Source organism: Antechinus flavipes, chromosome 2 (assembly GCF_016432865.1).
Source record: "Antechinus flavipes isolate AdamAnt ecotype Samford, QLD, Australia chromosome 2, AdamAnt_v2, whole genome shotgun sequence".
Classification (NCBI taxonomy): domain Eukaryota; kingdom Metazoa; phylum Chordata; class Mammalia; order Dasyuromorphia; family Dasyuridae; genus Antechinus; species Antechinus flavipes.
The window spans coordinates 527,764,830-527,783,066 of NC_067399.1; the positions used below are offsets into that span (position 1 = coordinate 527,764,830).

The 18,237-nt window shown below is 32.2% G+C and overlaps 1 protein-coding gene across 1 annotated transcript in view; it reads right to left on the minus strand.

Annotated features, from left to right (window-relative positions):
• LOC127551178 (pygopus homolog 1) overlaps positions 1-18,237 on the minus strand; it is a 119,991-nt gene that overhangs the window by 4,667 nt on the left and 97,087 nt on the right. The window contains exons 8-9 of the mRNA XM_051980697.1: positions 6,589-6,742; positions 3,011-3,116 (exon numbers count right to left, since the gene is read on the minus strand). Coding sequence (XP_051836657.1) covers positions 3,011-3,116; positions 6,589-6,742 — 260 coding nt within the window. The remainder of the gene's footprint in view (positions 1-3,010; positions 3,117-6,588; positions 6,743-18,237) is intronic.

Sequence of the window (18,237 nt, forward strand, 5' to 3'; positions counted from 1 at the left end):
CAGGAAGAAGAGTAGAAAACTTAATGTCATCCTTGAAATCAGTTGGGCACCACTTCACAAACTAGATGCTATTCTTTGTCTTGATGGTGGCTATGGCAGCATTAACATCATTGGGAACTGTGTATAGGGGGCCCTTCAACTCAAAATAGAGAATTCTCAGTCACCATTTCTTGCTCCAGGTGACAAAAATGGAAGCTCAGAAGGAGCTTCTTAGAGCTGATTAGAGTCTAGGCAGCAAACTGGGCATTTGCCCTTTTCCCCACCTGATTCAGGATATAGAATGAAAGCATTCACATGCTTCATACCTGAAAAAAAAAAGCAAAATAGTACAGGAGCCAATAGTTCACTTTTGTGAATCTGATGAACTCTTTTAGTTCACCAATCAATTAGAGGTCTCATCTTCCACTGCAAAACTTCTCAGGAAGGAATTGTGGAAGGCCCACCCACAAATTCTCACATGGTTACTCAACCAGAAATAGCAATGGAGCATGCTTTAGAGAGGCAGGAAAAAGCCCTCCCCCTGCCCCAATATATAGGCACCACATTTTTCCTCCACCTGGCTTGAAATTTCCATGTTTGGAATTACAGATCAGTTAGACAGCAAAGGTATTTTTTTCTAGAAGGCAAATAGTTAAATGCATAGTACCTGGAAATGATTCTCTAGCCCCCCCCCCCTTTTTTTTTTTTACCATATACAGATGTTAAGTAAATTTTTACTAGTTGACAAAACTTTTAATAATAGAGGGTTTCATGTCTTAAAAGCAGAGGAAAACAATTTGTGTAGAATGATACTCAGCTTTTCAAGATATGTTGTTCTCAGTTGCAAGCTTGTATCTTGTGCCCTTTGCAACTTTTTATTCAAGATTTTTCATTTGTGGTAGAACCTGAATTACTGGGATCCTGGTTGTGCTTCCTTGGTTGTAAACTTCCTTCTGGATGCTTGTGGTATTTTTTCTTTGATCTGTGAGTTGTAGATTTTGGCTATGACATTACTGAGACTTTTCCTTCAATGCTTTTACTTTCAGATGGTGATAGGAAGATTCTTTTGATCTTTACTTTGTCTTGTGATTCTAAGAGATCTAGGCAGTTTTTGAAATATGATGGTGAAGGGGAAAAAAGCATTATAGCATCCAGGCTTTTAAAAAATCATGTTTTTTAGGCAAGTAATGATTTTTCTCTACTTGACCTGTTTTTCAGAGCAATTGTTTTTTAATAATAAATGGCTTACATTTTCTTTTATTTTTATCTTGCTATGTCATATAGTCATTGATTTCTGTTTAATCTATTGTGGTTTTCAGAAATTCCATTACTTGGGGAAATTTTACTTTCTTTAGAGCTTTTATTTCATTTTTCCCTCTCTTATTTTATTTATTCTAGATATTCCTGTAGTTAATGTGAAATATTTTTTTCCTTTCAGTATATGCTTGTAGCTATTAAAGAGTGACTCTCTCATTCTAAGACCTTTTGTGAGGCACATTGTATAATAAAATTTTTTATGCTGGTGTCTTCTGTGGTTTACTCATCTCTCCAGATTTACTTTCTAAAATGGGACTTTGTGCTAGGGTCAGGTTCTACCCCTTGTATTTTTGGGTGGGATGGTCAGCCTTGCTTGGTCTCATCCCAAATTACCTGGGATTCCTGTGCTAACCTTCTCTTCCTAGAGTCCATTCCATATCAGAACCTTTGAGGTTTTCAACACTATTCTCAATTTGTACCTGTTGAAAGTGATCTCTACCATCCTCTTATCATAATCTACTTTTTATAATACCTATTTGCATGTGTTGGATTCATTCCCACTTTGCAATTAGATTATAAATTCCTTGAATTTAAGGACCAACTTCTTTTTAATCTTAGTATTCTTAGTAATTACTTTGGCATCCTATATATGGCATATATGTGCTTAATCATTATTTATTGAGCAGGTAAATTTCAACTGGATAACATGAAAGAAAGTAGGTAAAAGTATGAGAGTAGGATTTGAATGACACAATACCTGGTTTGATTACCACTGGTGGAGAAATAAAATATTAATAGCTAACAGTTTTTTAACCACAACATCCTTCTGTGGGAGGCAATGGAAATATTTTCCTTTCAAATGAGGAAACTGAAGCCCAGAAAGTCCATACTCTTTCATATATGACAACTAGGAAAAGGACCATTGGCTTCTAGGATTACAGCTCTAGAACTAAAAGAGATTTAAGAAATCATCTAATCCCCTTATTTTGCATATGAAGAAATGGAGATCCAGTGATTATATTACTTAGCCAAACTTACACTGTAACTCATATCTTCCACTCAACATCTATAAACGGAATTCTAAAAGAAAAACTTTGCTTGTTTCAGAATTTTGCCTTGAGTTGGCAATACCTAAGGCATGTAGGACTGCTGGTCCTGAAGTGACAAAGATTTTATTTCAAATTATACCTCTGATACTTAGCAAATTTCTGACCTTCAGTTTCCTTTTTAATAAAATGGAGTACTAAATATTTATAATCTTGTCCTTCAAAGGATTATTGTGAGATTCATATGAGATGATGAACATAAAGCATCTTATAAATCATAACAGGCTATATAAATAAATATTATTTGAGTTTCTGTGAATAGTTATTTCTTCACAATGATTATGTATATAAATAAAGGATTAAATTATGGATGTAGCAAAAGTAGGAACCATCTGGCAAATTAGTATAGTAACATTTTCATATTGTATCCAATCTGACTATGCCTATATAATGGTCAAATAAGCTCACTATTTCCTTGTATTTTTGGATTATAGAAAGATGATAAATAACTATTGATTAAAGTCTATACTTTTATTACCTATATTTTCCATAAATGTTTTTTATCCATTTGCATTTTGTTTTCTTAAAAATCTAAATTGAATTGAAATATATTTGAAGAAAATTGACAACTATAAAAAGCAATTGAATAATCACTATTCTAACCTCAGTTTACATAATTCGAGATTAAATTTGGGAATAAGAGCAATTCTACTAAATCAAATGCCTACCTTCTACATATAATTCTAGTTGGCAGAATGCTGTTCCACGCCGCACATGAGCTTTCATTCTTGCATTTGCATTGTCTGCAACATGTGGTATAAGTAATTCCAGGGCCTTCAAAAAAACCCATAACAACCAAACATATAATAAATATAAAGACCAAGCATTTCCTATCTAAACTTGAACAAAAGCCTGACCAAAAGCTCAAATTCAAAACTAATTTCAAATCCTCCTACAATCTTTGGCCACATTATTTCTATTCATTCTCCCAGACAGCAGAGAAATTACCTATTAAGTAAATTAACACCCCCCTCTGCCCAGGTCAGAATGTGAGGACAATATTAATATGAAAATTTATTTTATGATATGGCTTATGATTTAGAATACATCTAACTATAAACTCTTGGAGGTCCTCATTCTATTTTAATCTAGCTGGATTAAAGTTACTATTTGTAACTTTTTTTGTAGTTATTTTGTGCTGCTTGGTTGATAGAATAAGGTCTATCAAAAGTTCATGAGATCTAGAGTAGAAAGAGGCCACAAAGACCATTTAGTCCTACCTCTTTATTTTGTATGGAAGGAAATTAAGTCTGTGAAAGGGGAATTAATTTATTTGGCCAAAACATAGTGGATAAATTGTGGAACTTGGATTTTAACCCTTGTCATCCAACTCCAAATCTATTGTCATTTAGATCTTTAGTTTAAAATCTGTGAGCTCTCATGAACTTGTTTGAGTATGTTAATTTTTATTTTTAAATAGTAGAAATCATATTCAAAATGAAATGTAATATTCAAATTATTAATCTTCTTTTTCTATTTTGTTAATAATATATGTTTTCATAGATATACATTTTTTTCCTTTGCACCAAAGGGGCATCCAAAAATTAGGGAGTGTTTTTTTCTTCAATATCATACTCTTTAACACAATTGTTGCTTTCTTAATTTGTTCTTTGACCTATTCATAATTTAGAATGTCATTATTAAGTTTCTATGTAGCCTTTATCTTTTGCTTGTATTCTATATGTTAATTAATATTTTTATTAAGAAAATGAGATGACAACTGGGTTGGGTAAACAATTTCTCTTTACCCAAAATATATTCTGAATCTTTTACTTGTTTAAGTATCCTATAAATGTTATCTAAAAAATGAGCAAAGAAATTTGTCACAGAAAATGAAAAATTATGCTAGTATATTTTTCTCCCCAAGCTAAAAATGGCTTGAATATGGATTAATGTTAAATTAAATTTAAAAATTTGATAGACATGCTTAAATGCAGGGTACAGAATCAGTATTACTCTTCAATAAGGATATATTTTGTTCCAGACTCATATTTTTATTCTGTATGTACCTTTATTCCAGAATCTCTACTGGTTAACTTATCGAATCTGACTAGCAATGAAATGACTGCTATGAACACTGTCCATGGCAAACAGTAGGGTCCTGAAAACCCAGTCTACATTCTAAGTAGAATGAATATTGGATCTAGAGTCAGAGGACTTGGATCCATATACTTAGCAAATCAATTTATTTCTATAAAATAAAAACTATCTTTATAGGAGAATGATATTTGTAACTCATTAGAACTTTGTCATTATTATGGCACTTAGAAGGAGTACATATAGACAGAAAGCACAGGTGTGAGTTGAATGTGAAAGGATAATATCTAAGAAAAATAAAATGAAGGAGAGAGGGAGGAATGTACTGGGAGAAAGGGAAAGGGAGAAGTAGAATGTTGTAAATTATTTTCTATAAAAAGAGGCAAGAAAAAACTTTTATATTGGAGGGGAAGAGGGGAAAAGAGGATGAGTAGGTGAATCTTTCATTAGAATTGGCTTAAAGAGGAAATAACATATACACTTAATATGGGTATAAAAATCTGTCTTAACCTGCAGGAAAATAGGAAGGGAAGGAGGGAGGGTGATAGAAGAGAGGAAATATTGGGGGAGGGAATGGTCAATAACAAAATACATTGGAGGAGGGACAGGATAAAGGAAAGAGAGAATAGGACAAATTGGGGGTGGTGGTGGAATACAGTTAGCAATAATTATAAAAATAATTTTGAAGCAAGTTTCTCCGATAAGGCCTCATTTCTCTCTCTTTTTATTTCCAAAACATATGCATGGATAATTTTTCAATATTGATCCTTATAAAACCTTATGTTCCAATTTTCCCTCCCCTTCCCCAACTCCCTCCCCTATGTATTATATGTTAAACATGTTAAAAATATGTGTTAAATCCAATATATATATACATATTTATACATTTATCATGCTGCACAAGAAATATCAGATAAAAAAAAAAACAAAATGCAAGCAAACAACAACAAAAGATGAAAATACTATGTTGTGATCCATACTCAGTCCCTACAATCCTCTCTCTGGGTACATATGGCTTTCTTCATACAAGATCATTGGAATTGATAAGGCCTCATTTCTCAAACATAAAGGGAACTAAGTTAAATTTATAGAAAAATAAGAGCCATGCTCCAATCGATAAATGATCAAAAGATATGAACTATGCCCAAAAGATTATAAAATCATGCATGTTCTTTGACCTAACAAGTCCACTAGTAGGTATGAATACCAAAAGAGATTTTTTTTTTTTTTTTAAGGGAAAAGGACCTAATGTGCAGAATGTGTATAGCAACTCTCTTTTTAGGACAAAAAAAATGGAAGTTGCAGGATGCCCATCAATTGGAAAATAACTGAATAAACTGTGGTGTGATTGTGACTGAATATTGTTGTTCCATGGGAAATGATGAGCAGGATGTCTTAGAAAAACCTGGAAATTCCTCCATGAACTCAAGCAAAATGACACGTTCTGGGTTGATCAGCTATGAATGACTTTGCTGTTCTCAGTAGTATAATGATCCAAGACTACTCTGAAGGACTTATGATAAAAAATCCTATCCATACCCAGAGAAGGAACTGATTCTGTCTGAATACAAATTGAAGCATACTCATTTTTTTTTCTTTCTTTGTTTTTCTTGAGGGTTTTTTTTTTTTAAGGGGAAGAGATCTATGTTTTCTATCACAACTTGGCTTTTATGGAAATATTTTGCATAACTTCACATGTGTTTTAATAATGGGGGCTGGAAGGGAGGATAAGGGAGAGAATCTGTAACTCAAAAGTTTTAAGAACAAATGTGAAAATTTTGTTTTAAATGTAATTAGGGAAAGTATTAAATAGAAAAAATATGAAAAAAATCTCTTCTAGCTCTAAAATTTAGTGTGCTATGATATTAATAAGATATAGTAACTATGTGATCACTGGCAAGTCACTTAACCTCTAAAGCCCCAATAGTTTCCAGCGCCATAAAAGCTACAGACAAGTTTCTGATTTGTGTTCACAAAAAGATAGATCAGTACAAAAAATAAGTGTTACTTTTATAGATTTATTGATTTCACAAATCAACAAATTTCTAACAAGAGTGAGATCTCCAAAATACATCAGCTTTTGCTTTATTTTTTAAATGATTGATCAGTCCTAGCAAACAAAATATTCTTAAAATCTCAATTAATTAAAATTATCATGAAAAACTATAAAAATAGAAAACTAATAACACAAAGTATTATGACAATATACCTTAGAAGAATCTTCAATTGTCTTGTGTAGATTTTTAAGTTTGAGGTGACAAGCAGCACGATTCAGATACAAGGATGGAATCTTGTTGTTTAATCGAATTGCCAAGTTATAAGCATTAATAGCTGCCAGATAATTTTCCGTTCCAAACAATTTGCTAATAAAATGACAATTAAAAAGAACAATAATTAAGAAATTATTTAGATTAACTAGGAATACATGGCTATAATAAATATTTAATTTTAAAATAGCTAATGCTCTTGAAATTCTCTTTAAATAAAAAATATATACACAAAGTATTCCATAACTTTGGTGCAGTTTCAATACCCAGTCTCAGTCCTCATTTAGTCCCTGGGTATTGTAACATGGCATATTCCATGTTCAATCCCAGTATTCAAAAACTTATTTCTTTAAGCCAAAAAGCACTGGAAAAATGATGTTTTTCTTAGATTTCTTGATCAGAATTCAATCTGATGAATTTTCTAGATCTTTATGGCAACATACAGTTGAGGACCTAACCTATATGTTTTTTTGAAGTTCTTCCATCTTGAAACTAACTGCAGGATTCTATTAATTTTGAAGTCTCAGTATCCCCAAGACTAAGATCTATCTTAGTTTACATTACAGGATTACATTTAGAGGGATATATACATATAGAATTCCTAAGAAATCTAGGCTTCAATGAACACAAAGTGCCTGAGTTACGTAACTCACTGAACAGTCTTGCCAGTTTTGAAACTGGCCCATTTGAGCATAATTCAAAAGCAAAAGCTTCATATTCATTTTACCCTTCCTGAGTTCTGTTATAGCATTTAGTAATAATACAATGGAATGTCTTCCGCACATAATGTTAATGATGTTTCTTCAAGTAAATGTTAAACAATACAAAGTCTAATTGTTCTATAATATTCATGAACATTTTATCTATATGCTCAAAGGATCTAAAAATTTCTTCCTGGAATCCACCATTTTAACTATAATGGGATCTTTGGCTCCAATGATAGAAATTGGAAGAAGCCATAAGAGATTAATAAAGACCCACTAGATATTTATTGGATTATTATTTATGTAGACACACAGTGGATAGATAGAACATGAATTCAAATATTGCCTCATATACTTACTAACTGTATGATTCTGGGCAAATCATTTAACTTTGTTTGCCTCAGTTTCCTTATCTGTAAAATGAGCTGGGGGAGAAAATGGCAAACCACCCTGGAATTTTAACCAAGAAAACCCCAAAGAGGCTCACAAAGAATCTGATACAATGGTGAGGGGGGGGAAGGGTGTTTGGGGGGAGGGGGCGGGAGGGAAGAAGGGAAGAGAGGAGAGGAAGAGGACTATTTAATTGAGAAATATTCTTAATCTCTAATTCTATTGAGTTCCAACCAGTATAGGAATAATGGTTAACTCTGTTTTATGGATTTCCATGGCTTTAGTATTATAAGGAAAATTCATTTCAATACCATTATCATTTTCACACTTTGCTTGCAGAGACAAGCAGCTCAAGCTTTCCTATATTTTCCAGAGTTTTCCATAGGTTTTTTTTTAAACAATGCAAAAGTCATACAGAAGTGTATGTAAATACACATATAATGTGTATATAAGTATATAAATGTTATATAATCTATATTATATATGTTATATTATGTTTTCATGTTATATATATAAAACACAGCATATGCAGGATATATACAAATATGTTACTAATTTATGTGTAATGAAATATTTGTGTGATATAAAGCATACACGTTTATAAAATATGTACACATACATATGCATGGTACATGTGTACATGTGTATACATATACATGTATATACGTACATTTACATACATAATCTCCACAATGAAAAGTATATATCAAGATAGTGTATGCAGGTAATGAGGGAGGACTCAAGTATGAATATTCTTTTGGTAATAGATGAATTATTTTTTGTAAGCATGGGGAGAACTAGACTCATAGTAAGTATATCCTGCAAAAATGAATCTAGCAGATCTTTTGTGGACTATATTAGCAAAACTCAATGGAGAACCTGAGGCTATGTATTAACTATCAGCACAACTAATTTCCTTGCAGACTACTCCAATGGACATCTTGAAACCTGAAATGCCTTTGGTATACAAGGATGAATGAGGTGCTAGGAACAATAGAAAAAGGGGACAAGGCACTACAGTCATAGCAAGCTAATTATTTTAAACTTCTCAGGGATACCAACAGCCACACCCACACTCATACCCATCCAATTAAAATGATAATAACAGTTGTATACTGGGGCTGCTGTGTGATTCTGAAATAGAGAACATCAAAATCTCTGATTTCAGGGAACTTAAGATTGTAAACTGATGTATGATTTGTGTAAATAGATGATACCATTCTAAAATATATTTATGCATTAACATTTGTACATTATAAATTTAGAAAAGCAGAAATATTAAATGTAACTTTTGTCAAACATAATGCAATACAAATTATATTCAATAAAGGGCCTATCAAGCAGATTAAAAATTGGAAACTAACATAACCCCAAAAATGAGTGGGTAAAAGAACATATACATAGAAAGCAATAAATAATTTCATACGTTATAAAAGTAGAAAAAACTAATAACAAAATTTCTCTGAAAGAACAAAGGATCAAGAATATATATATATAAAATAATGACCAAAAAAGGAAGGGCAGTGAGTAATACCAAATCTCAAGCTATACTATTAACCTATAATCACCAAAACAATTTAGTGTACTAGATAAGAAACAGACTAATCTGCAGAAGAATTTAGGTACAGAATATACATAAAGAAATGAGCACTGGAACTTATCAGTGTTTGATGAATCTAAGGATCATAGCTATTAGGGCAAGAATGTACTATTTGAGGATAACTGCTGTGGAAAACTGGAAAACAATATGGCAGAAACTAGGTATAGAACATCTCATACCACATATCAAAAACAAGCCTCAAATGGGTCCATGAGTTAGATATAACAAACAAACACATATTCAAACAAATTAGAAGAACATAGAAAAAAAATATATCCATCAGATGCATGAATAAGGAATGAATTCAAGACCAAATAAGAGATAGAGAGATTCAATGGAGATAAAAGAAAAAAATTTGCATAAAATAAAAGTTTCTGACAAACAAAACCAATGTTGCTAAAATTAGAAAAGAATAAAAAAACGGGGAAAACTTTTGGAGCAATTTTTTCCATAATGCTCTCATTTTTAAGATATATGAGGAACTCATTCAAATCTGTAGGATTTAGAATGATTATCTTTTTAAAATTTTTTTTATTTTATTAAAAAAACAATAAAAAGGAGAACAAAAAAGGAATACCAAAACAAAATAAAACAAAACAAAGAACACTGTCATATGCCTAGCAGAATATCAGGGAGGATTCAAAATATATAACAACAAATAATCTGTTCAAGAAAGTGTGTATGTATATATATATGTGTGTGTATATATGTATACATATATATACATACACACACATATATGTATATATGTATGTATATATACATATATACACACATATATTATTAAAAGAAATTATATTAATGAATGTCTATCTTTTCTTTACTTCTATGTAAATTGTTCTTTGTTCTCTGCTGCGAACCTTTTTTACTTTATATTCATTTCCTCCCTTTCATTCCCCCCATCTTCAAGCAAACTATAGTTAAGATATATTTATGTACATATGCATACACACAAACAAACACCTCATCCCTCACCCACATACACACATACCTTTCCTATCCTTATTGTGACTCTTTGCTTTAATTTTGCTCCTTAAATTTGCCTTGCTATTACTTAACTTCCCCCCACCCAAGGATCTCTCCTTTGTCTTCTTCCCTCACCCTTTGCTTCCCCTTCTGCCCATCCCTCCCCCTTAATTTTTTTGTAGATTTTAAAGGGTGCCATATCCCTCGTGCTATATATGTAGTGTTGCCTATTTAACCTATCCCTAATGTGAATAAGTTTTCAGGACTAAGAGCCTTCTTCCCCTCTCTAATGCCTCTGTATCTATTCTTCCTCTGCACCTCATTTAGATAACATAATTACTATTTTTATCTTAATTCTGCTCTAATCTTTCTTTTGAGCTACCCTATTGTTGATGTCAATCTTAAACATGTTATATATTTTCCATATTAAAAAAAACATAAACAATTTGCCCATGTTGAGTTCCTTGAAAATGATTCTTGATATTGACTCAAACATATTAAATTTTCCATTTAAGTTCAGGTTTGGCTGATAGAAAGTCCTGAAAATCTGCAAGTTCCGAAATGAACATTTTTTCTCATTTAATATCATACATAATTTTGCTGGATATGATATTTTTTGGCCATAGGGCTAGTTCTTTTAATTGTCCATAGATATGATTCCAGGACCTGTGGTCTTTTATTGTGGCTGTTGATAAATCCTGTACAATTCTAACTGGACAATTTCTCAAATGCAATCTCATTCTCTCCCCTCCTCCACTTCAACTCTAATGTCTAATCACTTCCATCAACATTGTTTATTCAATAAAGTCCTGTTAATAAATTGATACATGTATGGTTACTAAATCATACTTAATAAAAAGAACATCATAATTTAGTTTTTCACATGAAAATTATTAACCCAATATCTTTCAAGTGACCTTAAATATTGTTGGAAGCACCATACTATATTCTGGCACTTGGTGAAAATTACATAATTGTCATGTACAAACATATGCATTTATAATATCTCATCTTCAATCATTTAGACCCTGTGAAGAAAAAGCTTTGTGCATTTAGCATATACCTTTGTAGAGCTAATATCTCATATAATTTGAAATGCTATAACTATACATCTATATTTTTCAAACTGGAAAGCAGCTATTCTTTTTTTTTTTTTTTTTAATAATTTTTTATTGATAGAACGCATGCCAGGGTAATTTTTACAGCATTATCCCTTGCATTCATTTCTGTTCCGATTTTACCCCTCCCTCCTTCCACCCCTTCCCCGAGATGGCAAGAGTCCTTTACATGTTGAATGGGTTGTAGTATATCCTAGATACAATATATGTGTGCAGAACCAAACAGTTTTCTTGTTGCACAGGGAGAATTGGATTCAGAAGGTATAAATAACCCGGGAGGAAAAACATAAATGCAAGCAGTTTATATTCATTTCCAGTGTTCTTTCTCTGGGTGTACCGAAAGCAGCTATTCTTAAGTTATCAATCAGATTGGATCTGTGTATCCTCAATGTGAATGTAAAAATAAATGAACACTAAGTTTTTCAAGTGTGAATTTTGAAAACTGCATGTATTTTGAAAATAAAAAGCTGTTATAAAAATAAAGTTTCTAACTATATGCCACTAACAAAATGAAAAAAAATAAATGAAACAGAAAATTTTGGTAACTGAAGATGTAATTCCTAAAAAAAAAAAAAAAAAAAAAAGGATAGAATTTAAAATCTTGATATTTCATAAAGAAGTCCTCTTGAATTTAGAACTAAGCTTCAAAAAAGTAAATTCTAAAAGGAAACGCTAAAAAATATCAATCCCTACACTTGCAGTTTTGAAAATGTGACAATTTTTTAGCATTGAGAATTTTAGCCTCCTCAAATATTAATAATATATACTAAAGACAATAAAAAGAATCACAGAGTTGGACTAAGGGATCTGGTTTCAAGCCCTTTCTCTGATTTCTATCCCCTATGACCAAGAGCAGATTTTGACCTTTTGATCCTAAGTTTTCTCATTGAAGATTTTACTACCTTTTTCACAGTTATTGTGAGGACTGATTATAACAACTGTTTTGTTTATATTCAATTACTCAAAGAATTATTTCACAAATTTTTATTGTACAAAGAGCTATGTCTTTAAACCTGACAGCCTCTTATAAACCTTTACAAGTATATTGGGGAGACTACTAATGACTTGTGCTTAGTCTCACAGATACTGTAATTTAGGAACCATCTATTGAATCCACTTCATAATAAAACTATTTATCTGGGAACGTGACACCCTCTCCCTCTGGCAAATGATATTTTAATATTTAGATGTATTTAACATAGTGAGGTAATTTGGTTTTGGTAAACACTATAAGAAATTCAGCTATCAAAAATAATCGGGTTCACAGATCCCAAATCAAGAATCCCGGTCTCAACAAGAAAATTAAAAAATTCCATTAACTTCTGATACTGTATCAACAGGAGTGTTTCTGTGAAGCAGATCTTCTGAATTTTAAGCTTGAAAACCAAAATGGTCATAGTGATTTAAAACTGGTTTTGGGATTTTAAAGTTTCAGATTAGTTGTGACTAAAAGGTGACATGGATTTTTAAAATATAGCTGGGTAAGAACTTATTTATTTGAATAATATCCCTCCACACGATGTATCTAAAGATATCTGAGTATTCTTCAACACCATCTCCTTTCCTCATACAATGTGAGGAATGCTACTTTTATAACTATTTATTGAGAGTTGAATTGATGTAAAGTTCATTTAGATCTTCTGGCCTCAAAAATCCCTTCTAGTTCTAAATTTATGATCCTATAAGTCTAACAATTTTTTTTCTTTTGCAATTAAATAGGCAGTGCCATTCTTGAGATCACCTAAACCAAAGCATAAGAAAGCAAAGAATTTATCTTGAAAACAATAGTCTATAAAAGTGTTTTTCTTCTGAAGATGAATCCTGGTCTTCCCTGTTCCCATAATATTTTTCAATGATGGGGTTCTTTCTTCTTTGATGGTTCATTTTTTTTTAAATAAGAAGTATTACTGTAAACATCTCTAATTTTGAGGTGAGAGGTACGATGCTTCATTTCCCTCAAGCTCTCCCCTCTGACCAGGAACCTCAAACCAAGAGCTCCACCCTCCTGAAAGTGCCCACAACCAGCAGTGCCTCTGCCTTGCTGTTTCTCCACTCACCAGTTGCTGCTTCCTTCTTGTTCAGGGCTGTGTCTTAGCAGCACAGATGGGCCTGGCGGTTCCCCTAGCCAGGGTTCACTAAGTCTCCCCAGACTCAAACCCCCACTGGAGGTGAAAGTGACTGTGATTCCTACAGAAGCTCCAAGCACACCCAGCTAACTCGAGCGATCCTCATTTGAAGTTTCTACGGAGCTATCCTGGGATGTTTTTACTTCAAACAGGTTAATCTTGGCCCTGGGTCGTTCTTTAGATCTTGCAGAGCTATATCAGGAACACCCCTGTTCTGCCCCAAGCCTTCTTGATTTTTTTACCAGTCTGTGATCACCCTGAAGTGCAAATTTGTTCTATTTGGAGGAGAAATCAGGAGAACTGGAAATTTACCAACCTGCTCTACCATCTTCCCAGAATCCTCATTCTATTTCTTTACATTTTATGAAGGAAAACTTCCATTTCCAGTTAGATGCCAGGTTTGGCTATTATATAATCTCTGAGTATTTTGAAATTATCATGCACAAATTGACTCTTCCAAAAGGTTTTCTGACCTTTTATCCATATCAAACACAGTTCAGAAAAATTTTATACTAATATGCCAATGAAAATTCAGGCTATAACTTTCAGATTTAGACCTGAGAGGATAATTTAATATTACAATAATGTTCTTTCTTCTATCATTGCCTTATGAGAGTTTGTCAAGGTCACTGTGTGCATTCTTGATCCTACTGTGATAAAGATAGAGAGGTTGTATGGAGTAAGGCATCTAGCCTTCTTGTTTTGTATTGCTAGAGATTAGTTATAGGGCTGTGTATAGATGAGACATTGAAGGACTACAGAAAACTGTCTTTCCCATGGAAAACTTTCCCATCTATGTTATATTGATGGAAAGCTCCTACTGACTGTACCATAACCATATCCTGTTAATATATGACTTATTCCCAAGTGTATTTAAGTACTACTATTACTTATTTCTTCATGTTTTCAAACCAGTGTGAAAGACTAAAAATTAGGGCTTTTACTTAGCTCAGGAAAAGAGTTGATTATAGGACCAATTAGAAGGTTTATGATCTGTTTTTTTTCCCCTTGTAACTGCAAGATTTAAAAGATATCTTAACTGAATAAGAAAATTCAAGATTATACTATTAAAAATGAGAAAAGAACAAGATCAGTCACTTTTAACAGTTGAAGCTAGTGGGAGAATTCTTAATCATATGAGCAACTAATCAGTAAACAAGCATTTATATTGTCTGTTAAATGCCAGATACTATGCTAGGTGTCAGAGATACACACATCCATAAAAATAAATAAACCCTATTCTCAAATATTTAGTGGATAAGAAATCACAAAAGATAAAACATAATTTTGATAACAGGACTTTTACAAGTTTTTGCATCAACAAAATCATCAGAATTAGATAAAAAAAGAAGCTAGTCACTAGAAAAATATCTTAGTGATAAATGTCTCTGAAAAGGCCTGAAAACCAAAATATAGGGAACTAATGTAAATATATTAAAAACAAAAGTAATTTTTCAACTGATAAGTGGCAAAAGGATATGAACAATGATTTCTCATGAGAGTTACAGACTATAAACAACCGTATGAAAAATTGCTCCAAATCACTAATTGTGATAGGACCAATATCTGTTGGATTGCCCCGGGACCATGGGATAGCTTGGATTTTCCTTAAAAGACAATAAAACTTGGCCTTGATTAGCTCAAGGATGGGGCAAAACTCAAGTTGTGCTTCCCTTAACAAAGCTTTTGGGTAATCTCTGGCTGTGCTGACTTGGTTGCCTGGTCACCTAGAACATATAAGATCCACCCACACTATATTGGTGCTCATCAGAGTAGGTCGATGATTATCACTGTACCTTGTCCTGCTGAAAAGAGGACACATCTCTTTTTGAAGATGAAAGGGATTGCAGCTATGGAAGCTAAGTGCTATTATATTTTTGTCACATGTCATTATTTAGGGCTAAATATGTCTCTAAAGTGAAGCAAGCAGAACCAGGAAAACAAAATAATATAAATGGAAAGAACAATAACAAGTAACATAACACTGTATAATTATAAAATTACATGTCGTCCTAAAAAAAACATAACAGACCATTTTTTTTTCTTTTCAGAAACAGGGAGACTATAGATGTTGAATATTTAATATGCTATTAGATTTGATTGGTCTTTTAGTTAATTTTCTGAACTACTTTTTTTTTCTTTTTAAAAATTATTATGCACAAATTGACTTGTTCAAAAGGATTTCTGATCTTTTACCCAGATAATGGATGATCCTCTGGGTAGGGGAAAGATAGGAAATAGTGTGACATAGAAACATTTTAAAACCTAGAAGATACTGAGTGCTCAGTTCACTTACAAAAATCAGGATTTCCTAACTGTGGAGGTTTCTTAAGTGGAGGTATAAAGGTTTTAATAATTCATATCATCAAGAATGGTGATATCAGTTATGGAGTCCATTAAAGGGAGATGCAAAATGAACATTTTGTCCATGAACTGACTCAAAAGGATCCCAAGGTTCTGCAGGGATTCCAAAAACACCCTTCCCAATTTTGCACAGATGTTTGCTTTAAACTTATTTCTATGATTCAATAGTATTCCATGAGCTCTTCTATAAAATGAGAAAGAGTATACAAAATAACTTAAACCTACCACAAAGTTATTTTGCAAATATGAAGACTGGTCTTAATAAAATGCCAAAATGTTGCTCTTTTGAACAATTACTAATCATTTGTATGTGTTCAGAATGGATGGAAAGCTTCTCATTGTAAAAAAAAAAAAAAAGATTCTGTCACAGTTATTAATAGACTCTTAAAAAGTTCATTTCTACATTTGTTATAAAAAATGAAAGAAATGTTCATTTTATAGAAAATCTATAAAACACTGAAGATATAGAAAAATTTCATTGCCCTGAATCTACTGTCTACTGGGGCAATAGAATGACAAACATATATATGTATTAGGAAATATTATATACATGAATGTACATGTGTATGTACATGTGTATAATATTTCTTTAAAATAAAGTACTCATCACACAAATAAAATCTTATCTAAACAATTGGGAAAATATCAATTGCTCATGGGTAGACTGAGCTAATATAATAATTCTACCTATATTGGTCTACTTGTTCAGTACCTTACCAATCAAACTGATAAAAAATTATTTTATAGAGCTAGAAAAAAAATAAAGTTCATCTGAAACACAAAAAGTTCAAGAATATCAAAGCAATTAATGACAAAAAATACAAAAAATGGTGGCTTTGCAGTTACATACCTAAAACTACATTATGACGCAACAGTCATCAAAACCATTTGGTACTGGTTAAGAAATAGAATGGGATCAGTGGAATAGGTTAGATACACTTGACACAATAATCAATGACTACAGAAATCTAGTATTTGATAAACCTCAAAACTCTAACTTCTGGGATAAGAATTCACTATTTCACAAAATTTGCTGGAAAAACTGGAAAATAATATGTTAGAAACTTGGTATAGATCTACCTCTTACACCCCATACCAAAATAAGGTCAAAATGGGTACATGATTTGGGCTTAGAGGATGATACCATAAGCAAATTAGGAGAACAAGGGAGAGTTTACCTATCAGATCTTTGAAGAAGGGAGGAATTTAAGACCAAAAGAAGAGCTAGAGAACATTATGAAATGCAAAATGGACAACTTTGATTACATTATATTAAAAAGTTTTGCATAAATAAAACCAACACATTCAGGTGTGAGGTGGTACAGCTGGGGAAAAAATTTTACAACCAGTGTTTCTGATAAAAGTCTCATTTCTGAAATATATAAAGAACTGTATCAACTTTATAAGAATACAAGTTATTGCCCAATTGATAAATGTTCAAAGAATATGAACAGATAATTTTCAGATGATGAAATTAAAGCCATCTGCAGTCATATGAAAAAATGCTCTAAATCACTAATGATTAGAGATATACAAATTAAAACAATTCTAATGTACCACCTCACACCTCTCAGATTGGCTAAGATGACAGGAAAAGATAATAATAAAAGTTGGAGGGGATGTGAGAAAACTGGGACTCTATTGCATTGAAATAATCCAACCATCCTGGAGAGCAATTTGGAACTATGTCCAAAGGACTACAAAATTGTGCAAACCCTTTGATCCAGTACTGTAACTACTGGGCCTGTTTCCCAAGAAAATCATAAAGAAGGGGAAAAGATCCACATGTGCAAAAATGTTTGTAGAAATTCTTTTTGTGGTAGCAAAAGTTGGAAAATGAATAGATGCCCATCAATTGAGGAATGACTGAACAAATTGTGGTATATGAAAGTAATGGAATATAATTGTCCTATAAAAAATGATGAACAATCTGATTTTAGAAAGGCCTGGAAAGATTTACATGATGATACTGAGCAAAACAGGCAGAACCAGGAATATATTGTACACAGTGACAGCAAGATTGTGTGATGATCAACTATGAAAGACTTGGTTCTTCTCAGTGATTCAGTGGTCCAAGGAAATCCCAAAAAACTGCAAAGAAAACTCTATCTGCATCCAGAGACAGAACTATGGAGAAGACATGTAAATCAACACATGCTATGTTCACTTTTTTCTTCTTTTTTTTTTTCTCTCGTGATTTTCCCTTTTTGTCACTCAAGACTCAATCAAGATGATTCATAAAGAAATGTTTATTTTAAAAAATTAATGTATATGTATAACCAGAAAAAAAATAAACATATATAAACTAAAATACTTAAAATTT